We start from the raw sequence: 27754 nt of genomic DNA, 5'->3' as shown, positions 1-27754 counted from the left end.
TCTCCCCTTCTAAAGGGAGAGCGATCGAGACCTACCTGATCTCGGTTCTCCTGATATGCTAATTGTGTGAATAGTTTAACTGGAATAAAAACTGGAATGGACAAAAATAAATATAAGAATCGGGGAAGTATTACCATCTTAATTGCGTTAATTTTTCCTACCATAGAAATTGGTAAAGTCATCCCAAAATTTTATATTATCTTTTAACTAATTTAATTTGACATGCCAATTGGATTTTAACAAAGCCTCTGCCTTTTTGTAATATTAATTCCTAAATGTTTAAATGAATTATGAGTTATTTTAAATGGAGTGGATTGTAAAAAATGTATATCATTATCCTCCGTAAGGGGCATTAACTCACTTTTGTCCCAATTTATTGTAAAACCTGACAATTTTTTGAATGACTCTAATAAATTTAGAAGGGTTGGAATGGACAATTCCGGTTTTGTCATATATAGAAGCACGTCGTCTGCATATAATGATATATATTGGGGTCTATTATTAATTAAAATAGGGGAGATTTGACTATTCTGTCTGATACTTGCAGCCAATGGTTCTATAGCTAAGGCAAAAAGATAAGGATATAGGGGACAGCCTTGGCGTGTTTCTCTATACAATGGAAATGAAGGTGATAGTGTAGAGTTTGTGAGGATTGAAGCTTTTGGATTGGCATATAACATTTTAACCCATTGAACAAATTTGTCTCCGAATTCAAATCTAGATAAAGTTGCAAACATATAAGACCATTCAATTTGATCAAATGCACGTTGGGCATCTAATGAAATTACACATGCTTTAGTTGTATGTTTCGTATATATTATATTAAAAAGACGTCTTAAATTTGAATGTATGTGCCTATTTGGCACAAATCCAGTTTGGTCGTGGTTTATGACCGAACATATATATTGTTGTAATTTATTGGCTAAGACTTTACTAAGGATTTTTGTCTCGATTGGGATAATTGAGATTGGGCGATATGATGTCACTTTCATTTTGTCTCGTCCGGGTTTTTGTATTAGTGATATAGTAGCGTTGTAAAGCGTTGGGGGGAGTATCGATTGAGAAAATGAGTAATTAATCACGTGGAGAAAGACTGGACCTAGAATCTCCCAAATTTTTTATAATATTCTGCACTAAATCCGTCGGGGCCTGAGCACTTATTAACCGGGAGATTTTTCACTACTTCATTTAACTCATTAAGGGTGATATCTTTCTCTAATGTTTCAGCTGCTTCTTTACTTATTTGAGGAAGATTAATATTACTTAAAAACTTGTTTATTTCACTGTGACGGTGGTTGTTTGTAATAAATAAATCTTATATACAGTTTATAATAAGAAAAAAAAAATAATAATTCAAATCTCAAAAACTGAACTCCGCGGGATTCGAACACGGGATCTCTTGCACCGCAGCCGAACGCTCAACCGCTGGTCCACGTGGGTACTGCACTAGCTGGCTTTCACATGTCCCTTAATCCCACTGCCAGCGGACCTCAAACAAACAAAAAAAAATAAAATAGTTACCAAAATTAATAAATCTTTGGGCGCCAGACAAGATTAACTTGCCAAAAATTAAATTAAAACCCTGGATAGCCGCGGCAAACACTCAACCACCATACACACAAAGAGAAGAAAATAAAGATAACCCAACACACACTTTAAATTAAATCAACTGTTATATTTTTAACAACCCGTACAATGAAAAGGAAACAACAAACAAACAATTCAAACACTTCAATAATAACGTTTAGATAACCCAAAAGAAAACAAACAAACAAACAAACCAACAAACAATAATAATGTGTGTCTGATCGAATGGAAACAAGAGAGGAAAGAAAAATGTAAAGAAAGCCTATGTGATAACGTTGTAATGTGTGTGTGGAATGTGTGGGTGTATGTATGGGTGCAAATGGACAAAAGTTACTGACCCAGGGACATCGAAGCCGTTCTGCACAGGTCCACTTTTCCCATCAGAATTTCAGACCCCTCGCACACAATACTCGAGAAATCGCCTGGTCACCACGTCCACGAATTGCTTCCACCCCTCAGTTTTTTTCCTCACATAGTCATTGAAACCAACAAGCTCTCCACCTTACACCGTTCTTCTCCTCCTTCTCCAATTCTTGCCACCAAATACCTGACACCAAAAAAACCAGAAACCCCTTCTCTGGCCTTTTCTCCCTCTTTTATAATCTCCGATTGTTTACCTGCCCTTCCGCTTCCTCCCGACCCCCGGAAGTATTGTCTGGAAGCGATAGGAAGGACCGGTCGGAGCAGCGCCCCCTAGTGGCACTTGAGAAAAATAAACATTAAAGCATCCATCTCGCCACACTCTCCCCCCCTTCGTGAGAACAACCCATGTTGTTCAATGCTCACGAGGATTTACCTTTTTAAAATCTTTTTTGATCCTGCTGTGGGAGGATCTTTGTGCAATTTTTCTCCCTTGCTTCCAGCTCCTCTGCCGTGGGGAAACATGGTTTGAGATTACACACATGAACATTTCTCACATCCTCACCAGTGTCTTCAAGAGATACCTGGTAGTTCACAGGACCTAGTTGCTGGATAATGCGGTATGGTCCTTTCCACTTTGGAGCTAGTTTAGCACTGAAGTGATGTTGTGCACTAGAGATGGGAAAATTACGGACCCATACACGCTCTCTTTCTCTGAAGAACACGTCTCTTCTGTTCTTGTCATAGCTCCTTAACTGCCGTTTTTGAGCTTTTGTGTAATTTTCTTTGGCTTGCCTTTGTAACTGTATTATTTTGTGTACCATATCGTATGCAGGCTTGGTTGGTGAGAGAACACGTCTGTGCAGCAGTTTATCCATGGGACTGTGGATTTTCCGACCTAGGTGAAGTTCGGCAGGCGTCATCCCAATGGATTCCTGTATTGCAGAATTTAAAGCAAAACGTAACTCTGGTAAGTATGTATCCCAGGTCTTGTGGTTGTCCTCCACAAACCCTGCAATCATAGACTTCAAAGTGCGATTCACTCTTTCTGTCATGTTGGTCTGTGGGTGATAAGCAGTGGTAAGTTTTGGAGTGATGTTCCATTTTCCACACAGCTCTGTGAATAAAGAAGAAACAAACTGCGCTCCTCTGTCTGACAATATGAAGTCAGGGACTCCCCACCAAGTCAACATTTCTTGTCTTAGTATGGTGGCAATGGTCTGTGCTGTGGCATGCCGCATGGGAAACAGTTCAACCCATTTGGAGAAATAGTCGACAAATACGAGTAAGTACTCATTTTGTTTTCCAGACTTCGGCATTGGACCCATTATATCCACTCCCCACATCTCATTTGGTCGTGATGTTGTAACTTGTTGTAACTTGCCAGCAGGTTTCCGGTTGTCCCATTTGGTGACTTGACATTTGGCACAATTTTTGACATATTTTTTTATGTCTGTCCACATTCCTGGCCAATAAGCAACATCTTGTATTCGCTTGTACGTCTTGTAAATTCCCAAGTGTCCGCTTAAGGGAGTATCATGGTACCATTCTAGCACTGTTGGTCTAAGAGTAGATGGAATGACTACCTTGTAGTGAACAGTTTCATCTGCTAGGTGGGTGATGTGATACAGCTTGTCTTCCAACACAGTGTACTGGGCTTGTTCCTGTTGCTCATTTTTGGCCAGAGCTTGAAAGATCTTCATAATGTCTGTGTCTTGATGTTGTTCCTCCCAGATGGTTTGTGGGGTGACAGGGAAATCAGGCAGATCCTTTTCCGTGGTGTACAAGTTACAGCCTGGGATGGAATACATACGGGACAACGCATCAGGAGCAACATTCAGCCGTCCTTTTCTGTACTCGATCACAAAATCATAGCGTTGCAAGCGCAAGGCCCATCTCATGAGTCGACTGGCTGGTTTGGTGGAATTCATGACCCATTGCAGAGCGGAATGGTCTGTAACCACTGTAAACATTCTAGGTTCCAGGTAGTGTTGCCACTTGTCTAAAGCCCACACCACAGCCAGACACTCTTTCTCCGTGGTGGAGTAATTCACTTCTGCCTTAGTCAAGGTTCTACTGGCATAAGCAATTACTTCTTCGCCACCCTGCTCTTTACGCTGGGTCAAAACAGCCCCTAGTCCTGAGTCACTGGCATCAGTATACACAGTAAAAGGTATGTTAAGATCTGGATTGCCCAGGATGGGAGGTGTGGTAAGACAGAACTTTAGATTGTCAAATGCTTGCTGGCATAGTGAATCCCACTTGAATTGTCGTCCTTTCTTTTTCAGATTATTCAGTGGTTCAGCAATGCGTGAAAAATTTGGTACAAAACGGTGATACCATCCTGCCAGTCCTAAGAATCGCTGAACATCCTTAAGGTTTTGTGGGACTGGGTAAGCGTGAATGACCTCCACCTTCTTGGGGTCAGCTGCAACTCCTTGGTGACTCACTACGTGTCCTAGAAAGGTAATTTCAGGTAGGCAAAAGGAACATTTTTTTAGGTTTAGGGTTAGACCTGCTTTTTCCAGTCTCTCCAAGATGGTCTGGATGTCGTGAAGATGTTGGGTCAAGGTGGGTGAGTAAATGACAATGTCGTCAATATAGACGTAGCAAATTTTCCCAAGTAAATCTCTCAGGACGATTTCCATCAAACGTTGGAAGGTAGCAGGAGCATTTTTCAGTCCAAAGGGCATAACATTGAAATGATATAACCCTCTAGAGGTGATGAATGCAGTCATCAACTTGCTTTTGTCATCCATTGGTACCTGCCAAAATCCACAGTTGAGGTCCAAGGATGAGAATGTGGATGCTCCAGAAAGAGACTCTAAAATCTCTGTGATGTTAGGTATTGGATAAGCATCACTTTCTGTCATCGCATTTAATTTTCTGTAGTCCACACAGAACCTAAGACTGTTGTCTTTCTTAGGAACAAGAACTACTGGAGATGCCCATGGAGAACAAGACTGTTCGATGACACCAGCCTTTAGCATCTCTTCAATCTGTTCCTCTACTATGGCTTGTTTTCCAGGTGTCAACCGATAAGGACGTTGCTTAACGGGTACTGGGTGAGTGGTGTAAATGCAATGTTGAAGAACAGTGGTTCTTCCAAGCTGAAGAGTACAGACTTTTGGGTTTGACTGGAGAAGATGAAGTAACTGTGGCTTACTTTCTAGTGGTAAGTGTGCTTCGGCAACAACCATCTCAATCAGAGCTTGATCATCACTACTGGGTGCAAGTTGGGATACTACTGGAAACGGTAATGGTGGAGGAATAGAGCTGAGCAGAGATAGTGTCTTACTTGAATGTTGGGTTTGTGCATTTTTGTTCAAATGTTGGGATCTTCCCACAGGAACACTAGCATGTCCAGGTTGAAAAGGGTACTCTTCATTAGGGTTGGACTTAAAAGAGTATGTCTGGTCAACTACATTAATTTGTAGACCACTTGAATAAATGAAATCTAAACCCAAGACTACGGAGTAAGCCAAGGCTTTTGGAGTGAGAATGGCAGCTTGAGTAGGAAAAACTTTGTCATGCAATATGATTTCAAAATTCGTCCATCCTAAAGGAACTTCGGCTTCTCCATTGGCCAGATAGAGAGGGCCAAGTGTCCAGGGATGGAGGCTGGCTTGGGGATCGATCTCCTTCCACAAACTCTCATGGAGTAAAGTGTAACTGGCACCCGTATCCAATATGGCTTTTCCTCTCCAAGCCCCAATGTAAATTGGAACTATCAGCTGTTGTGGTATGACCACAGATTTAGTAACAGTCGACTTGGGTAATGACTTTGAAGGAAGTGTAACAGACATGGCATTGTTAGATGGATTACCTCCGTGCTTTTGGGTCTGAAAATAACGTTTATTTCCAGTAGGAGGAGGGTGACTAGATGATTGAGTGGTTTGCACAGAGGAGGAATAGTGAGGACAACTACCTGGTGGATGCAGACCTTTGCATCTCCAACACAAAACTGGAGGTTTCTCAACTCGGTTGGGGGCAATTCTTTGTGATGAGGGTTGAGTCACATGTTCTACATAATGTAACTGCTGAACATAATCCTTCTCAAGCTGAAGCCCCAGTTTAACCAACTCATCCACTGTATGGACACGGCTTCGAAGTTGGCTGGCTAGGTGAGGTTTTATGTTTTTTAGAATCATTTTTACTAATTCACTCTCAGTTAATGTGGGCTTCCATCGTTTACACATTGCTCTGTATGTAAAAGCAAAGTCTCTAATTGACTCTTTCTCTGCTTGTGTTCTAGTTCTAACCCTCTCTGCCAGCTCATCCTCATAGTCTTCTGAAAGGAAAGCTGAGAGAAAAGCAGTTTCAAACTCACTCCATGTGGAAATAGCAGAGCGAGCCACTTCCCACCAATCCCGGGCTGTACCGTACAGGACAGTGCGGAAGGTAGCTAGGATGTCTGGATCATCTAGAGGGTGTAAGGCCAGGAAATCTTTGCAGCGTGTTACATATAGCAGTGGATCAGCATCATCCGAAGGTCTTCCAAACGTTGGAAAAGTTAACTTTAAATGATCACTTTTTATAACAGGTGTTTGAAAAGGCATTGGAGCAGTCACTGAAGATGAAGACTGTGTTGAAACTGATACAGGTGCACTGCTTGGAGGATCAGACACTTGCTTTATAGGTGGGATGACATCACTTATTTCTGTTTGAAGATTGTCAAGTTGGTTTTTTATGGCATTAATTTCAGTGCTGCAGTGATTTAGATCACTGGAAAGGCGTTCAAAATTCTTGTCAGAGTGTTCCTTGGTAGCTTGAATATCCTTCTGCAATTCCAACTGAGCTTGTTCCACCATGAAGCGAATCTCTAAAATTAAGGTACTTTCACTCCTTTGGATTTCTTGTGTCACCATCACCTTCACAGCTTTAGTGAGTTGATCCGCTGTCTCTGTGTCATCTTTTCGTTGTGCAGTTAAGGTGTTCAGGAGTTGCTGATGAGTGGATTCCATTTTTGCAAGCTTTGCTTCATGCAGGGAAAAAGATTTAGACGATTTTTCGGTGAGTTCCTTCACAGCTTTATCTTGCCGTTTCAGACAGTCAAATACACGATCCCAGTTTCCTTGTACATGAGCAGTAAGTTGATGAATTTCTCTTCCAGGTGTAGGGAGGTATCCAGGAAGAGCATGCTGGGTTGCTGTGGAGGGCGGTGATTCTACCATGGATGCACTTGTGCACAGTTGCATTGGGTCAGGTTGAACTGTAGAAGTAACACCTGGAGTGGTGGTGTGGAAATGCACTTGAGTCCTTCCATAAGGGTCTAACTGAGTGGGTGTGGAGTGGTATGTGGGAATGTTGGAAGGTGATGAGAACTGTCTTTGCTGCATTGGTGGCCAAACTGGAGTGGCTATATCTGGTGGATCAATATCCACGGAAGTTGAAGGGGAAGGATTGACGTTGGCCATGTTTATAGTGTGTATGAGTGTAATCTAAGGGTTTTGAAAAAATAAAAATCAAAAAAGAAAATGTTGACTTTTTAGGCAATGTGGTCACAAAAATATATATAGAGAGAGAGGTCAAAAGTACCACAAGTACCAAATTCACAAGGTATACAAAATCAGTACAATTCCTGTACAATGACACAAATGTTCTATAACAACTTTTTTTTTTTTTTTTTTTTTAACAAAATTGTTTTTTTTTCCAAAGTCTTTGTCAGTAAAGCAAAACAGTTCAAAAAGTCAAAAGGTTGTTGTCAACTGAAATCAGTCAAACAATTCAAATGAGTTTCAAAGTTCAAAATTTCCCAAAATAAAGTAAGGTTTCAATGGTGTTCAATGTCTTTTAAAGTGTTCAGTTTTTTTTTTTTTTTTTTTTTAAGTGTTCAGGGTCCCTGTTCGGGCGCCACTTATGTGACGGTGGTTGTTTGTAATAAATAAATCTTATATACAGTTTATAATAAGAAAAAAAAAAAAATAATTCAAATCTCAAAAACTGAACTCCGCGGGATTCGAACACGGGACCTCCTGCACCGCAGCCGAACGCTCAACCGCAGGTCCACGTGGGTACTGCACTAGCTGGCTTTCACACGTCCCTTAATCCCACTGCCAGCGGACCTCAAACAAAAAAAAAAAATAAAATAGTTACCAAAATTAATAAATCTTTGGGCGCCAGACAAGATTAACTTGCCAAAAATTAAATTAAAACCCTGGATAGCCGCGGCAAACACTCAACCACCATACACACAAAGAGAAGAAAATAAAGATAACCCAACACACACTTTAAATTAAATCAACTGTTATATTTTTAACAACCCGTACAATGAAAAGGAAACAACAAACAAACAATTCAAACACTTCAATAATAACGTTTAGATAACCCAAAAGAAAACAAACAAACAAACAAACCAACAAACAATAATAATGTGTGTCTGATCGAATGGAAACAAGAGAGGAAAGAAAAATGTAAAGAAAGCCTATGTGATAACGTTGTAATGTGTGTGTGGAATGTGTGGGTGTATGTATGGGTGCAAATGGACAAAAGTTACTGACCCAGGGACATCGAAGCCGTTCTGCACAGGTCCACTTTTCCCATCAGAATTTCAGACCCCTCGCACACAATACTCGAGAAATCGCCTGGTCACCACGTCCACGAATTGCTTCCACCCCTCAGTTTTTTTCCTCACACAGTCATTGAAACCAACAAGCTCTCCACCTTACACCGTTCTTCTCCTCCTTCTCCAATTCTTGCCACCAAATACCCGACACCAAAAAAACCAGAAACCCCTTCTCTGGCCTTTTCTCCCTCTTTTATAATCTCCGATTGTTTACCTGCCCTTCCGCTTCCTCCCGACCCCCGGAAGTATTGTCTGGAAGCGATAGGAAGGACCGGTCGGAGCAGCGCCCCCTAGTGGCACTTGAGAAAAATAAACATTAAAGCATCCATCTCGCCACATCACTTATGTCCGTGTTTCCATTAGATGTATAGACCTCTTTGTAAAATTCTGCAAAGCTTTCATTTATTTATTTAGGTTCAGTTATTGTTTCCCCGTTTTCAGTTAGAATTTTATAAATGGCTTTTTTTTGTTTGAGCTTGCTTTAGTTGACGAGCTAAAAGTTTTTGAGGCTTCTCACCAAGTTCAAATTGACGTTGTTTAATTTGATTAATTTGTTTAACAATTGTTTTGGAAAGAATAGAATTATATTCACTTCTCAATGCTACTATTTTCTTCAATGTCTTTGAACATAAGTTAGTTTTATAGTTTTCTTCTAATTTAGTAATCTGATCATCTATTTCATTTAATCTCTTTTTATCTTCTTTGTTCTTTCTACTTTGAAAGGAGATTATCTCACCTCTAATTACAGCTTTCATCGAATCCCATAATACAGATTCATTAACGCTGCCATTATCATTTTCAGATAAAAAAATACCCAATTTTTTCAGTTATATAATTACAAAAAATTTTATAATTTAAAAGCGAGTTATCGAATTTCCAACAGTACGTTCCTTTTTCCAACTTTAGTTTTAAATCTAGTGACAATGGGGCATGATCTGAAATTAATCTATTGTGATATTGGGAGGATGTAGCCATTTTTATTAAGTTGGAATCTACAACAAAAAGATCTATTCTAGAGTAGGATTTATGCACTGAAGAATAAAATGCATATTCTCGAGAATATGGATTTAAATGCCTCCAGATATCAACCATATTAATATTCCTAAAATAATTATTTAACGTAGCTGCAGACTTGCTTTTAAAGGTACGACTAGGCCGTGTATCTTTTATCGGGTCAATGACACAATTAAAATCTCCCCCAATAATTACATTTTGTAAAGCCGCATCAGGTATTTTAACTAAGAGTTTATTGAAGAAAGAAGGGTAGTCGTAATTTGGACCATACAAATTAACCAATGTAATAGGGACTGCGTTTATTTCTCCACGCAGGATTATGTATCTGCCATATTTATCAGATATTGTCTGTTTATGTATAAATGGAACATTTTTCTTTATTATAATTGCCACTCCCCTAGTTTTGTTAGAGAAATTTGATTGATATATTTGAGCTGCCCAATGAGGATTAAGAAGTGCCTTAGCAGTCTGTTTTATATGAGTCGCCTGCAGAAATATGATTTCGGCGCGTAGCTTGCTTATATTATTATAAACTTTACGTCTTTTCACTGGGTGATTCATGCCTCTGACATTCCAGGTTAAAAGTTACTACATTTTCTCTGACTGTTTAAACTATTCTGGGTTTTCAAGTAAAAATCTCCATCTTGGCGTCCGACTAAAGTTAACATAAATCAACAGGCCTTTCGCAAGAACTTTAAGTGTAACCCCTTCCCAAGAACAACTGACAAAGCAGGAAAATACAAAGATGAACACCCCAATTTCCCCCCTCCCCACATCTAACGTCAGATGGCTTAGTTCCATTTTACTGCTGGATAACTCACCACCGAAGCAACGTAATCTTCCGTATTCCTTATTGAGAGAAGCAAAGAAGACAGGAAAAAAAACATACAAACTCGTATTTGTCACGGTTGCAGGTTTGTGCGCTTTTCCGGAGTGTCTGTTTGATCACGTTGGTTTGTTTTTGTTCTCCTCGTGTATTTGTTTTGATCACGTGTGATGACGGCACTCAGCTGGCCTGATGAGCTCGCCAGCTGAGGCTCATATTCAGGTCTATATATGAGCCACGTTTTCTGTGTGTCTTTGTCAGTTCGTTATGTGTGCTTATGGTGTGCTATTCTGTTTGTGTGCGTAGGATCCGAGGACTATTTTCTGGACCCTGTTTTCCCGTCTGATTCCTGCCCGATCCCTCCTAGCACTAGCACCATTCCTTACTTGATTTTTGTTTGACTTTGTCAATAAATATTATTTTTGTTAACTCGCACTTGGATCCCTCTGAACTTTCATTATACGTGACAGAACGAACTGACCTTCACCATGGACCCAGCGAGTGCATCACAGATTTCAGAGTTCCTCACAAACAGCAATGCCCGGATCGATCGCCAAGATGAAGCGTTGGCCACCACCGCACAGGCTATCCAGGCTCTGGTTGAGCAGGTTTCACTGCTGACGACGCAGGTTCAACAGCTGGGTTCTGGAGCAGCTCAAGCGGCTCCTGCACCAGCCCCGGAGGTGGTACCTGCGCCAGTTATTGCTAACGCTAGCCGCGCTGCTGAGCCTCGCCTTCCTCCTCCGACCTGTTATGCTGGAGAGCCGCACTTGTGTCGGTCCTTCCTGGCCAAATGCTCCCTGTACATCACCCTGCAGCCATCCTTGTTTTCATCTGAGCAGTCCAAGGTGGCGTTCGTAATCACCCTCTTGTCTGGAAGAGCAGCCCAATGGGGTACCACAGCTTGGGAGAAAAAGCTTCCGTGTTGTTCATCCTTCGATCTTTTCTCCAAAGAACTCAAGAAGGTCTTTGATAGGGCCGCCTCAGGGAGAGAGGCCGCCCGAGTCCTTGCTGAGCTCCGCCAGGGGAATCGGAGCGTGGCGGACTATTCAATCAAGTTCCACACGTTGGCTGCTGAAAGCGGTTGGAACGCGGAGGCTCAATGGGACATGTTTCTACATGGGCTTTCGGATCGGCTCCAGGATGAGATCTACTCTTTAGATCTGCCTAAGACGCTGGACGAATTAGTGGATCTGGCTATCCGGGTGGATTCCAGACTGCTCCGCCGTGAGAGTCGCTTGAGGCATGACAGATTTCCGGATCCTGTTCCTGAGCTTCCGGTCTCGGCGGTGGCGCCGGAGATGAGTAGCGCTGACCCGGAGCCCATGCAGCTGGGCAGATCCCGCTTATCCTTGCAGGAGAAGCGTCGTCGGAGAACTGAGGGACTCTGCCTTTACTGCAGGGGGGGCGGGGCATCGGGTGGCTTCCTGTCCCGTAAAAGACAACACCCATCAGTAGGTAAGAGGTTACTGATGGGTGAAATCAGTTTGGACAAATCCTCTGCGGCGGCCACATTACTACCTGTCACCATAACATGGGGTTCCGGAAGTCAGAACACCCACGCCCTTGTCGATTCCGGGGCGGAGGGAAATTTCATAGACTCCAGTTTTGCTTTCAGTTTTAAACTTCCGGTTATAGCTCTGGCACAACCCATTGCAGTACGCGCACTCAGCGGACTTTCCCTTCCCACTATCACTCACTCCACTAAACCCATAAAACTGATCACGTCTGGAAATCATGTTGAAAACATTTCATTTTTTTTAACAGACTGTTCCAACACACCGGTGGTTTTAGGTCATCCTTGGTTAATTCTTCATAAGCCTCATATTAATTGGGGTCTTAATACTATATTTTCGTGGAGTGAGAACTGTCATCAGTCTTGTCTTTCGTCTGCTCGTTCTGCTGTTTCTTGTTCTGTGTTTCAGGAGGAGCGCATGGACCTGTCAAACGTGCCCAGTGAGTACCTCGACCTGAAGAGAGTGTTCAGTAAGTCTCGAGCTGCTTCTCTGCCTCCTCACCGTCCCTATGACTGTGCTATAGATTTATTGCCAGGTACGTCTCCGCCCAAAGGCAAGTTATACTCTCTTTCTATTCCTGAGAGGGAGGCCATGGAGAAATATATTTCTGATTCTCTAGCGGCCAAGATCATACGGCCCTCTTCTTCACCGGCGGGGGCGGGGTTCTTTTTCGTGAAAAAGAAGGATGGGTCTCTTAGACCCTGCATTGACTATCGAGGGCTGAACAGCATCACGGTGAAGAATACGTATCCTTTGCCGCTGATGTCTTCAGCGTTCGAGCGTCTGCAGGGGGCTTCGTTTTTCACGAAATTAGATCTCCGTAACGCATATCATTTGGTTCGCATGAAGCAGGGTAATGAGTGGAAAACTGCGTTTTTGACCCCCAGGGGGCATTTTGAATATTGTGTTCTTCCGTTCGGGCTTTCTAATGCTCCTGCAGTTTTCCAAGCACTCGTAAATGACGTGTTGCGAGACATGATAGATCAGTTTATTTATGTCTACCTGGATGACATTCTGATTTTTTCTCGTTCTCTCCAGGAACATGTGCAGCACGTCAGGCGAGTGCTTCAGCGGCTGCTAGAGAATGGGCTTTTTGTCAAGGCGGAGAAATGCGTGTTCCATGCACAGTCTGTTCCCTTTCTAGGACACATTGTGTCAGTCGAGGGGGTGCGCATGGATCCAGAGAAGGTTCAGGCTGTGGTAAATTGGCCAATTCCGGAGTCTCGTAAGGCCCTGCAGAGATTTCTGGGCTTCGCCAATTTTTACCGGCGTTTTATTCGCAATTTCAGCCAGCTCGCCGCCCCTCTGACGTCCTTGACCTCCTCCAAAACTCCCTTCAGGTGGTCGAGCGCAGCACAGGCTGCATTCTCCAATCTAAAGAGCCGCTTTGTTTCAGCTCCCATTTTAGTGACACCTGATCCCTCCCGGCAGTTTGTGGTGGAGGTTGACGCGTCAGAGGTGGGGGTGGGCGCTATCCTGTCCCAGCGCGCCGCCTCGGATGACAGAATTCATCCGTGCGCGTTTTTCTCTCACCGATTATCTCCCGCAGAACGAAACTACGACATTGGTAATAGGGAGTTGTTGGCTGTCAAACTCGCTTTGGAGGAGTGGCGTCATTGGTTGGAGGGTTCGGGGGTTCCCTTTATCGTTTGGACCGATCATAAGAACCTCGAATACATCAGGTCCGCCAAACGACTCAGCTCCAGGCAGGCTCGGTGGGCATTATTTTTCGGACGTTTCGACTTTACCATCTCTTATCGACCGGGTTCCAAAAACATCAAGCCCGACGCGTTATCCCGTCTTTTTGATTCTTCCGAGCGCAATACGTCTCTTGAGCCCATCGTTCCCCAGAGGATTTGTATTTCTGCAGTGACATGGGAGATCGAGAGCAGGGTCCGCACAGCCCTGGACGGGGTAACGCCCCCGGTCGGATGCCCACCTAGTCGATTGTTTGTGCCGGAGGGGATTCGGTCTGACGTCATTCGATGGGGACATTCCTCCAAAGTGGCTTGTCATCCAGGGGTGAGTCGTACATTATTCTTAGTTAAACAGCGATTCTGGTGGCCAGCTATGGCACGGGACATACGCGAGTTTGTTTTGGCCTGTTCTGTTTGTGCTGTTTCTAAGACTTCTAATCGCCCTCCCGCTGGACTCCTTCAGCCGCTGTCAGTGCCTTCGAGACCCTGGTCGCACATTTCGCTAGATTTCGTCACCGGTCTCCCGCCATCTGGTGGCAATACGGCTGTTTTGACCGTTGTGGACCGGTTCTCGAAGGCTACTCATTTTATTCCTCTGCCCAAATTACCCTCAGCCAGAGAGACAGCGGATGCTGTCATTAATCACGTCTTTCGCATTCATGGCCTCCCGACGGATGTGGTTTCTGACAGGGGACCCCAGTTTGTCTCTAAATTTTGGAGAGAATTCTGTCATTTATTGGGAGCGACTGTAAGTCTTTCTTCTGGTTTTCATCCTCAGAGTAACGGACAAACCGAAAGGGCCAACCAAGATCTCGAGCGCATGTTACGTTGTTTGGTTTCCCAGAATCCCTCCTCTTGGAGTCAGCAGCTCCCATGGGTGGAGTACGCACACAATTCATTACCAGTGTCGGCTACGGGCCTTTCTCCGTTTCAGTGTAGCTTAGGTTACCAGCCACCAGCTTTTCCCAGTCTGGAATCCGAAGTCGCGGTTCCCTCCGCCCACGCCTTTGTCCAGAGGTGTCGACGCACTTGGAATAGGGCCAGACAGACCCTCCTCCAAGTGGGTGCGCGCACCAAGGCTAAAGCCGATCGCCACCGGTCGAAGCCTCCCGTTTACGTCGTCGGTCAAAAAGTGTGGCTTTCAACTAAGAATATTCCCTTGCGTTCCGTATGTAATAAACTTGCACCTAAATTTATTGGCCCATTCACTGTCATCAAGATCATTAGTCCGGTGGCAGTCCGCCTTAAACTTCCTCCAGCGTACTGGAGAATACATCCCGTGTTTCACGTTTCTAAATTAAAGCCCGTTTTTCATACGGCGATTAACCCGCCCACTCCGGTTCCCCCCCCGCCGCGTCTCGTAGATGGGGAGACCGTTTATTCGGTTAAGCGCATTCTGGACTCGAGACGGAGGGGGCGAGGATTTCAGTACTTGGTGGACTGGGAAGGTTACGGTGCGGAGGAGAGAACTTGGGTGCCTGCAAAGGACATATTGGATCACTCTCTTATCGATGATTACAATCGCCAGGTAAGCGCTTCTGGGAGCACCAGGAGGTGCTCTTGAGAGAGGGGTAATGTCACGGTTGCAGGTTTGTGCGCTTTTCCGGAGTGTCTGTTTGATCACGTTGGTTTGTTTTTGTTCTCCTCGTGTATTTGTTTTGATCACGTGTGATGACGGCACTCAGCTGGCCTGATGAGCTCGCCAGCTGAGGCTCATATTCAGGTATATATGAGCCACGTTTTCTGTGTGTCTTTGTCAGTTCGTTATGTGTGCTTATGGTGTGCTATTCTGTCTGTGTGCGTAGGATCCGAGGACTATTTTCTGGACCCTGTTTTCCCGTCTGATTCCTGCCCGATCCCTCCTAGCACTAGCACCATTCCTTACTTGATTTTTGTTTGACTTTGTCAATAAATATTATTTTTGTTAACTCGCACTTGGATCCCTCTGAACTTTCATTATACGTGACAGTATTCCTCCGTACAATTAAAGAACAAAATTATATTCGATATGATCCTCTTATTTCACCAGAACATACAATGTCATTGTCAACGTTATTTATGTTTATTTAAGATTTGCACATTTGTGTTTCTTATTTTAATTCGCTGATCAGTTGTTCACCACACGCGACAGGTAGGAGCTTGCTTTCTCTGGTGAATCAAATGTTTTACTTTCGCCATTTTTTGTGGTTAAGATGAATGACGCTGGAAAAAGGAATCCATGTCTGATGCCGTTGATCTTGCATGTCTTTTTGACTTCGGCAAATCGAGATCTTTGCTTTAACACCTCCGTCGTCAAGTCTGGAAAGATATGCACTTTTGATCCTTTGTATTCCAGGGGTTTTTCTCTAGCCAACTTCATGATTAATTCTTGAAAAGTGATGTAATCTGATGACAAATGCTCTCGGCCGATCATCCTTCAATCTTCGCTGCGCTCTGTGTGCTCGATCTACCTGTATTGGTTTTATGAAGTTTTCTGGGCCCAGCAGTTTTGGGAGAAGTTCCGCGATGAATTCGGTGGGTCTACCGCTTTCTTCCTTTTCAGCAATTCCCACAAGTCGAATGTTATTACGCCTGGAGCGGGATTCGAGATCATCGCTTTTTTCTCTGAGGCGTTTGCATTCATCCACCAGTTCTGCTCACTGCTTTTGTACTGCTGACAGGCGTATCTCGTAGTCAGTGCAAGCCTCTTCAATCGATGCAATTTTTTCTGTGTTAGTTGTCAGTGTCGTACATAATTCTGCAATCGTTTGTGTAAAGGTGTCGAATTTTTGATTGACTGAGGAATTTAAAGCTGTTATAGCGTCCATAATGTCTTGATTATTAGGAGAAGTTGTGCCACCTTTATTGACAACTTGCCTCAGCTCCTCTGCGTTGGCAGCTTTGCCGTGGACGTCGTCGATTTCTTCTTGTATTTTGCCTTCTTTTTTCGGGTTTTTTGGCATTATCAAGCCTTAACGTATTCTTGAATCTCTTGAAAACACTTTTTGACAGGTAATTATTAAATCTGAGGATCGATTGTATAAATTATTTGGAGGATTGTTGGAGCCTAGACACGAGCAGCCTTCTCCATGCGCCCCGAAACCGGAAGTCCCTATTTCATGTATTTTCATGATTAAGGCAGTTCTGAAGGCAAAAGGAGGTCCAACCTGATTCTAGTAAGGTGTACCTAATAAAGTGGATGGTGAGAGTATGTAATACATTGTGTAACTGAGTGCATAAATGACGGTGGGTAAGCTGACCTGATCTTATATTACAATAGTCTTAAAAGGCTCTTGATTTAATTTTTTAAAAAAATATCTTCCCTATAGAGGCTAACAGACCAATATTCTATTTCAGTCTTGTCTTTTATTGTAATTCACTTTGCTTGTTCACCTCCCTTTACTCCCTCTGTGCCACACCCTTGTTAAGTGTCATGGTTACCCCTGGTGAGTCCTCTTGTTACCTCAGCTCATTGTTTTCCCTGTGTGCCCTTTAAGTAAGTGTTCATCAGTTGTTGAATGTGAATGTTTATGTCTTGTGTTTGGCATTCTTGTTTCCCGGCCATTGTCTTTGCCTTGCCCTTTGGGATTGTGCTTGGATTATATAAATGAATGTTTGAAACTGGACTTTAATCTGCCTCTCGTCTTTGGCTTGTCATCATAACATATGCTAGTGACAGAAAAAACTAAGCTTTTCAATTCTTCCAAACAATTGCTTGACTAAATGACTGTCTGTTTGGAAGTGTTTAAAAAGCACATGCTAGACTAGAGACACCCACTGCTCAAAACCATGTAAATGGAACAAAAATTCTGAAAGGGCATGCTTAAAGCTTTTTCAAATAACTGCAAATGTTGAAAGTATAACCAATCAAATACACAGCTTATCATCTAGTATTGTTAAATGTTAAGGATAATATTTGTTTATCAATTTTTAAGACTTATATTTTGTGTTCCACTGTGGGCTCTGCTAAACAGGACAAGAGATTTTTAATGACTATTATAATTTTACAAATGTGAATTTTACAAATGTGATTAACCACTGAGGGACGATCTGAGTGAAACTTTGTGATTCTTGAGAGAGAACAGAGAACCATTGAATTTCAAAACTTTTTAAAACTGTCATGATGTAGCGAAAGCCCAATTTACTGAAATCAAGTGACCTTGACTATTTGATATGCAGTCTGAACCACTGATTCAGAACAAAAGATTTGTCAATGTTTTAAAGCTTCACAAAGTGGTTCTTTAAAAACTGCTACCACTTACACACACTCAAAAAAAAAGACATTTGCTGTTAGTTTAAACTACTTACTTAAAATAAGCTGAAACAACCCAATTCTTGAGGTTGATTTGGGGACAACTTAATTGTTTTTAATCCACCTAAATTTGTAAAACTAATAAGCTAACTCATTCCCAGAGATGGGTCGCGGCTGGAAGGGCATCTGGTGCATAAAAAATGTGCTGGATAAGTTGGCGGTTCATTCTGCTGTGGCGACCCCGGATTAATAAAGGGAATAAGCTGAAAAGAAAATGAATGAATGAATAAGCTACCTTATATAATGTGTGGAACCCAGTGATTTTTTTTACAGTGCATTAAGAAGCGGCACTAAAAAATATGTTGAGTTAGTGAATTAAATCCATTGACTGTTTGTTATCAGTTACCATAGAAACCAACTAAATTAAAGTGAAAAACATTCTGTACTGAAAACATTCATTCATTCATTTTCTTTTTGACTTAGTCCCTTTATTAATCAAGGGTCGCCATAGCGGACCGCCAACATATTCAGCATATGTTTTAAGCAGCGGATGCCCTTCAAGCTGCAACCCATTACCGGGAAACATCTATTCACACCCATTCACTATGAACAATTCCTCCAGAGCACCTGGGGGAAACCTACACCAACACGGGGAGAACAGGCAAACTCCACATAGAAATGACAACAGACCCAGCCAAGGCTCAAACCAGCCATCTTCTTGCTGTGATGCGATCATGCTACCCACTGCGCCACTGTGATGCCTACTGAAAACATTTTTTTAAAATTTATTATTAATGTGTTTGGACTAATCAGCTGATTTCAAGTATTTACAAATGTGGCAGCAAAAAGTACACTTATGCAACCTGTGTGCAACAATATGAAATATAGTATGGAATGATCATATCTAAGAATTTGCCTGGTTCGGTTTTTGCAGGATGAATGGCACGCAACAATCAGAATATGTGAAGTATGAGAATCTATGTTAGTTCACGTAGATCAAAACACACAATGGAGAATTCTCAAGTTATCGCTGAGACTGCTGAAAAACAGCAGGTCATTTGCAATGGAATTATTACAGAGGCTGTGTAAAAAAAGCCAACATGGCACATTCAGGCTGGATTAAAATTACAAAGTATGTTTGAAAGAAATTTCTCTAATGACTTCCTGGAAAGCTAGAGCCGTGCATCATTGTATCATTCATGACCCTTTTTGTTGTAAAATAAGTCGAGTCAGGGAATCAATTCCATTGACTGTTTGTTACCAGTTAATTTGTCTGTATTTGCTCCACCAATGAAACCCACCCAATTAAAGAAGAAAACATTCTGTACTGAAAACATCAATGTTTTTGAATTAATGAGGGTGCTTTGACTGGTCAGCTGATTTCAACTAAAAGCCAATACTGTGGGGCAGTCCTGGCCTAATCGCTAGAGAGTTGGACATGTGATCCAAAGTTCATGGGTTTGACCGCCAGGGATTGTTGGTTGTGAGAGTAAATAAGCAGAATTCTCTTCTACCCTCAATACCACTGCTGAGGTGATTTGCTTTTGACACTTTGCTTTGACACTTCTTATTCATGCTAGGGCAGCACAATATATCGTTTCAGTATCAATATCCCAATGTGATCATTTGCAATAGTCACATCACAGGATATGCAATGCTGAGTGTGGATTATAACTGATAATTTTGCATGTGTTTGTATAGTGATTTTGTAAACATTCGGGCGTAATAAATGTTACCTTTTGTAACTTTAATAATGATCATTTTATTGATTTGTTTTATTCAATTACTGTACCTAAATACTGTTAGACAGGAAAAATGGTAAAACACTTTATTTCAATTGTATCTTTTTCTTTACTGCATTTATTTATGCTTTTAGATTGTTTATTAGATTTTATGCAGATGCACTCCCAATACAGAATAATCTTAACTATATCTAAAATGATCAAGTCTTTCCAAATAGAGATATTTAACCCTCTGTCTACTGCACGGCACGATATGGCAACATGATATTTATGTCAATTTCGCTGCCACTGTTTCTTTAAGACCAACATTGATTTTTTTATTGGAAAAAGATGACCTTTGTGTAGCCACAAAGTGCTTTGTTTAAGTCACATGACATGCAGTGGTTTTCTGTAGCATGATTTCTGACAGACTGGCGTTTATTGTGAGTAGTTGCTGAATGCAAATGTAAACGTCAATAAAAACAAAGGATCAAATTATGTCAGATCTGATATACTAGACTTAATATACACTGGAGAAAATATTTATATTTACTGTATGTTGTATACATGATAATACAATATTATAATTGTTTTCAATAATATTCAGCAAAAATGATGTAATAAATTAAAGCTGTTGGAATAACAGTTGTTGGAAAGTATGTATAAGGTGTAATTAATACGTTCTGTGTTAAAGCTTATCATACTGCAACACCAACTAAATTATTTCAAACAACAAAATTATTAATTATAAGAAAAGTTCTACATTTGAAATTTCTAAGTTAAATCCACTGTTGGACATTGTTGCCATTTGGCAACATTTCATAAAGCACCTAAAAATTTTTTTCGTTTTTTTCCAATATTTTTTACAGCACTTCAAGTCAAGCCCTTTTAAGAAAAGAAAAACAGTCAAATATATATATTTTTTGTATATCTATCACAATGTTAGAATTAAAAAAATTGTGCAGCCCTAATTCATGCATTGTTACATTCCATGAACGTCTCTTTTGTATTTTTTTCTCCCTCAATGAGGCTTTAAAACTGAAGAGGGGGCGTCAACTTTGCTAAATAGCTGTACTGATGGATACTCTGTCCTGATTGGTTCCCCAGAGGCTTGGCTTGTGAATGTAAGACAGAGAAGGGTCTTTGGAGGAGTAAGGCTTTGGAGCAAGAGTCCCTTCTGCTGGGTTTCCATTGGGTTATTTCGTGTTGTGGTTAAATAAATAAATAAATAAATAAATAAATAAAAATAAGAAGAAGAACTCCTTACATTTATATAGCGCTTTTCTGGAAACTCAAAGGGCTTCACAAATTAGGGGGAATCTACTCATCCACCACCAATGTGCAGCATCCACCTGAATGACACAACAGTAGCCATATTGTGCCAGACCGCACACCACACACCAGCTGATAGGTGGAGAGGAGACAGAGTGATGAAACCAATTAATGGTGGGGAGGCTATGATGGGCAAAATTGTGTTGATAATGTCCGTGTAGAACTTTAGTCCTCTTGTGAAAGAATCTGCTTAACCAAAAGGTTAGTAAACAGTTAACCTGATGTAAGAATTATTATTTTATTTTTGTCCTAAGAAGATTATTATTATTTTTTCAAATTTATTGTTTGTTTGTGGGAAGCTATAGGGTGGTGGATGCCATTTTCTTTTGTCTAACCTTTCTCTTAAGGACAGAAAGGGAGTTAGTGTATGTTTTGTATTTTGTTTTCTTTTATTTGTTATTAAATTGAAATGGTGGCACAGTGGTTAGCACTGTCGCCTAACAGCAAGAATTTACTGGTATGAGTACCGGTTCTCCAAGTGTTCGTGTGGGTTTCCTCCAGGTACTCTGGTTTCTCCGGTTGTGTGTGAGTAATTGCAAGAGTGTATGGGTGTTTCCGAGTCATGTGTTGTGGCTGGAAGGGCATCTGCATAAAACATATGCTAGAATAGTTGGCAGTTCATTCTGCTGTGGCAACCTAGAATTAGAGACTAAGTCGAAGGAAAATAAATAAATTATTATATTGAAGTACTGAAGACTTGTTTGCTTCCTAAAATAAATGTTAAATAAATTGTTCTTATTTCGTCACTGAACTTGGTGTTTGGTGAGTCAGTAGAAGGCTAAAACTTTATCACCAACCTGGGGAGGATGTAATATGCATCTGTGACAGAACGTGTTGAAAGACTTCCTCTTTTTACCACCTACTTGCATATCGATGAATCCTACCACCATCAACAGTGTGCTTCAATGCATGAAGAAGAAGCTACAGTATCTTGCAGCAAACTTAAATCTGACATATAAAAAAGCACAACCTTTCATTATTACTTATGAACACAGACATGCAAACAGTGGAAAGTTCCAGTGGTGTTTGATTGCTGCTCTACCAACCAAATCAGAAAACCAAAAGAAGATTTACACCCCACATTGCTATGAAATCAATACAAAAATGCATATATTGACAGAATGATAAAGAAAATCCATACCAGTGACGCACCTTTTAGAACATGAGTTTTATTGTTTTATAAGCAGTCTGCATATGACTGATGCATTTGAGGAAAAACAGTCTGACAGAGTGCGAATCGTTCTCAAGGAGAAGAGAAAAGCCCCTTTCAGTGAGCACAGGATCATAAGGAGACAGTCCTAGTGAGGATTTACAACAAGTAATGTTTGATATTCTACAGGCTTACTGATGTATAATTGTATGGCTTGTGCACATAGATTTGTGCCTGATAATATCTGCTATATTTGTCACCAAAAAAATGTCGGAACACCTTTTTTAATTATTACTATTACATGTAGACATCGAGGCATACATGTACAGTATGCACCAGATACATTCAAACATCATGTTCATCTAACATTTTTCTTTGTTTTCTTTTTTAACAAATAAATACAATAAATAATAATAAATAACAAAACAGCATACCTTCCAGGTGCCTTTTTTTCCTCACACTTAAACGTCGTAAAAAATAGATATATACATACAGAGGTAGGACAACAATGAATCATTAAAATCAAAACGCTTAAAAAAATCAGACAAACAATAATACAGAGGTGAAGGACAAGAGCGTGGCGGCATTTACACTGCATGGCGTACGTTGTGATGAGCAACAGGACAATTTCCTCTCCTCATATCATATTCTGAAAACAAACGAGCCCAAAAGTACATATAAATTATCATCTGGATTAGCACGCGCAGTAATATTCTGACAACAAAGGTGAGATGGTATTTTTAATATTCACTCTGAAACACGCACACACACACACACACACTCACACAAAAAAAGTGTAAATGTAATAATTTGGCTGATTCATTTAGTGCGCTTGCAGCTTTGTACGCTCGGTGTCCCGGAGCTTATCGATTGCTAATTTACTACAATGCTCCGAGGCCCCCACGCGTGGAGAGAGACTAATGAACTTATTCAGACCACGAGCGACCAGACAAGATGCACACAAACTCATCTAACCTCGTTTCTCCTCCTTCCAGACCCCAAGGAGCGTGAGCTTGCGGATGATTGAGATGCAGAGCTTCTGGAAAGCGAACAGTTTCTGGACAGCAGGTTTGCTTTGAAATACTGGATTAAATCTTCATCTGTGCAGCAAAAAAAAAAAAAAAAAAAAAAAAAAACATTTCAGCTCTTAAATGCCAGAAACCACACTTGCAAGATGCCTACTGTATAAAGTTTTAAATATATCATGACATTTATGAAAAAAATGAGATTTGATAAATCATGCCAGTGGATAGTTGCTATGGAGTTTTTAGATGGTTGCCAAGGTGTTATAAAATTTATGTTTAGCTTCAAAAACTAAATGGTAATGAAATGTAAAGAAATATAGTCTGCGCCAATAGCCTAGTGGTTGAATTACATGTAATTACAAACTTTTGGATGTAATGATATTGTAATTACAATATTATAACATTGAGATGTAGTATGTACTCAAAAACTTTTATCTTGTGTGCAACTACTGTGTCGTTACATTGTAATTACTATGCCATTAAATTGTGATTACATTATTGCTACATCCAAGATAACATTTATAAATTTAAATGTAATTTTTTATGTTGCATGTACAGTATTTGGTTATCTATAGTTGTAAACGTAAACATACACAGTACACATGTAATCACAAGCTTAATTACTAAGTCATTACATTGTAATTACACTGCTATTGCATTGTAAGTACATCCAAGATAATGTTTATAAACTTAAATGTTTCTTTGTATATTTCATGTACAGTATTTGTGTATTTATATTTAAATATGCGTGGTACATGTGCAATTACCAACTATTATTTTGGATGTAATTACTATGTAATAACATTGTAATTACATTGTTATAACATTGTAATATGTAATAAGAACATTCATCTTGGATGTAATTACTATGTCATTACATAGTTACATCCAAGATATTTTTTCCATTAATGTAAATGTTTCTTTTTATATTTCATGTACGTTGTTTATTTATAGTTGTATACGTAATTACACACAGTAACACATGTAGTTACAAACTTTTATCCTGTGTGCAATTACTGCCATTACATTGTAAGTACTATGTCATTACATTGCTATTACATTGTATTACATCCAGGATAATACTTGTAAACATGTTTCTTTATTTCAAGTACTGTAGTGTATTCATATGTAAACATGCACTGTACATATGTAATTACAAACTTTTATTGTTTCTTTTATATGTAATGAAATTTTAATTACATTGTTAAAACACTGTAATTACTTCTGAGATGTAATATGCAATTACAAACGTGTGTGCAATTACTGTATTGTCACATTGTACATTGTAGTTACATCCGAGATAATTATAAATGTAAATGTTTCTTTGCATGCATGTTGCTTGTACAGTAATTTCTTATCTATACTTAAATATACACAGTACACATGTAACTACAAACATATTTACTATGTCATTACATTGTAATTACATCTAAGATAATGTTTATAAACTTAAATATTTCTTTGTATAGTTTTTATGTACAGTATTTGTGTAATTATACGTACATATTCAACAAGCTTTTTAATTCAAGACTTTAGGCATTGATTTTGTTCCATAATTTATGTAATGACTGGACTGTACTGTATTAATAATGTAATTACTACATTGTTATAACATTGTAATTTTATTGTTTTAACATTGTAATTACATCTATAATAGTATTGTTAATGTATTTTTATATAGTTCATGTACAGTACAGTAGCACCAAGGTGCTCATGGTAACCTGAATTTTGGTGAGCAGAAGAATTGGGTGTTCGAGCATTCCCCTCTATCACCAAAACTTCCTTCCACTGTTCTATTTATTAAACATTTAAAACCTCAAAAAATAATTTTAACATTAAAAATGTAAATAAACATAATATCGAAATGTTGTAGGTATTGGTTTCTGCATAAATTGTATTATTATAATTTTTTATTTGCATTAAACCTTTGTAACCTGGCTATGGAGAGGAGAATGTATATAACAAAATAAAAACTGCACCACAATCTACATATATATAAATATATATTTTCTTCGGCAAAAAAGGAGAAAATTGTTTGTTTATATTGCTTTTAACAAGTCTCCTCAAGCTTTTATATTTGCGGTTGCCAGATGTCAAGAGTTTTTACCCACACTCTGCACTGATGATCAGTAAACAATGGCAAACATGTAAATTGGACATAAATGTGTGTGTCTGTGTGTCTATGTGTGTGCGTGTGTTATTATATATATTCAGCTAACCTGAAGGTGTAATAGAGCCAGACTTTTTCCTCACACAGACATTTTTTTTGTTTACTGTGACTAAATATGCAACCTTTTCAGACCTTCTCAGTAATGATCTCTATTAAACCTTATTAGGATTTTCAACTGTATTAATGAATGTGGCAGCAAAAAAAAAAATACACTTACACAACCTGTATTCAACAATACAGTTTATAGTCCGAAATAATCATACTTAGTAATTCACTGTTTAGGCTTTCATAATATAGATATTATGTTAGTTTATATGACAAAATACACTACCTGACAAAAGTCTTGTCGCCTATATCCAAGTTTTAAGAACAACATATAATAACTTGACGTCTAGTTGATCATTTGGTATCAGAAGTGGCTTATATGAAGGCAAAGGCCTCTAGATTATGCAAATTTACCAAAATAAAATATGGTCTAGCCCTGACTTTGAATTATTTAATTAGGACAGTAAGGTCTGACTTTGCTTAGAAAAAAGTCTTGTCTCTTAACAGAAACAATGTACAGTATAGAATATAAAGTCATGCTGCAGTGGAAAAAGAATTAATATTGCGTAGTACTCATGAGCTTGGAGGACTGCATCTGTACATCTCTGCAATGACTCAAATAACTAATTAATAAAGTCATCTGGAATGGCAAAGAAAGCTTTCTTGCAGGACTCCCAGAGTTCATCAAGATTGTTTGGATTCATTTTCAATGCCTCCTCCTTCATCATACCCCAGACATGCTCATTAAAGCTTATGTCTGGTGATGGGGCTGGCCAATCCTGAAGCTCCTTGACCTACTTTGCTTTCTGAAAATTTAATGTGGAGGCTGAGGTATGCACTATAAGGCTGAAGAATTAGCCCTCTCCTGTAATTTGTTATGTAATGGACAACACAAACATCTTGATACCTCAGGCAGATCTCTCGAACACCCTCATACTGAATGTAACCCCAAACCATGATTTTTCATTCACAAACCTTGACTGATTTGTCTGAGAATCTTGGGTCCATGCAGGTTCCCATGATCAACTAGAAGTCATGTTATTATTTGTTGCTCTTACAACTGGGATTCAGAAGTCACTCACTAAAATGTAGCAGTAGTTACTTTTTGTAGAATTTACTTCAACAAAGGTTATTAGAAGTACTTTATTTTTAATGATAACATATCTTTACTTGCATTTAATATGCTATGTGCATGGAATAAATAATAAATAAATCTATGTAAGTAAATATAATTTGATCATATTGAAAGTGCAATTACCATCACTAATTCCAGTAATTTCAGCTTTATCAAATTGTCATTACCTAAGAGTTAAGTAACCTAAAACTGACCAGTCTTATGTATTATTGTCCTATTTTATGTAATATTATTCTATCTAACAAACCATACATCAATGGAAAGCTTGATTCAGCTTTTAGGTGATGAATAAATCTCAATTTCACCAATTTGAGACGTATGCCTGGTTTTGTGGGCCAGGATCACAAACAGACTAGTGTCCAGTCTAAATAAGCAGCATTTTTCCCTGAAGTCTGACCTTGTGTGCTCCACTGTGCGGCTGTTTTGCGGTCAGATCTCCTCTCTCTGTGCTGCGGGGTGGTCCTGCTTCCTTCAGTGTCCAGAATGTCTGTCAGGTGCTTGAGTGGCTCTTCTGTTAGAGGAGGAGGTTCAGGTGGAGGCGGCAGGTCTGCGAAAACACACAAACAAGCACAAAGTGTGAATGATCACTGATACACACCGTTATCCCAACTGCTTTAGTTGCTCCGATCAATAATTGATTAACTGTGTGCGCTCTTACTCCCTGATTTGGACACTTCTCGTCTCGCAAGGCCATCCTTATGAGATTTCTTCTTAGGCCTGGGCTTGTGAATTGAGGAAGTGAATGACGTATATTCTCCTGATAGCAGTGCAGAGGAAAGAAAACAAAGATGATGTTCTCTATATGTAATCATCGGGAGTGTAATAAAAGCAGTTATTTTTGCAGCGGCGAAGGGTTTACTAGTGGCTGTGCTGCCGGAGAAGAGTTCCTCCATTTCAGCCATGTCTCTCCAAGGGCCGCTGTGGTGAGGAGCGCTGCCATTAACAGACTCTGTTTTGGCAAACGGCTTTGGGTTGGAGAGCGCAAACTGTGTGTTGTGCGAGCACTGTGGTTTCCTGTTGAATAAACACATTAACAATTTAGGGGGGTTGTTTTTGTCCTGCGCAAGTTATATGTCATGGTAGTAAGTAACAATGAAAAATAAAAACGTGCTTTGTGTTTATGTATACAGTTGAAGTCGAAATTATTAGACCTCATAATTCCCAAATGATGTTTAACAGAGCAAGGGAAATTTCACAGTATTTCCTATAATACAGTTTTATGCAAAAATGTGGGAACCCCTCTGTGGCTTAATAATAATGTGCTCTTTCTCTATAAAAGAGGATCACAGTAAAATGCCATTTGGTTTCTAGTAAAAGCTAGATAATGAAATCAGACAGAAATATGTAGTGTAGCAGCATTAAGATGTGTGAAATTAAAT

The 27754-nt window shown here is 39.9% G+C and overlaps 1 protein-coding gene across 3 annotated transcripts in view; it reads right to left on the bottom strand.

The window, feature by feature from the left end:
• Positions 1-21999: 21999 nt before the first annotated feature.
• zgc:77784 overlaps positions 22000-27754 on the bottom strand; it is a 156429-nt gene continuing 150674 nt past the window's right edge. For all 3 annotated transcript variants that reach the window (XM_073922898.1, XM_073922897.1, NM_001431128.1), the window contains 5 exon segments: positions 27235-27389; positions 27034-27132; positions 26773-26922; positions 22976-23100; positions 22000-22649 (listed from right to left, as the gene is read on the bottom strand). In XM_073922898.1, the coding sequence (XP_073778999.1) occupies positions 22638-22649; positions 22976-23100; positions 26773-26922; positions 27034-27132; positions 27235-27389 (541 nt within the window). In that variant the 3' untranslated portion in view covers positions 22000-22637.

This window comes from Danio rerio, chromosome 15 (genome assembly GCF_049306965.1).
Source record: "Danio rerio strain Tuebingen ecotype United States chromosome 15, GRCz12tu, whole genome shotgun sequence".
Taxonomy (NCBI): domain Eukaryota; kingdom Metazoa; phylum Chordata; class Actinopteri; order Cypriniformes; family Danionidae; genus Danio; species Danio rerio.
This window is presented reverse-complemented; position numbering and strand designations above follow the sequence as displayed.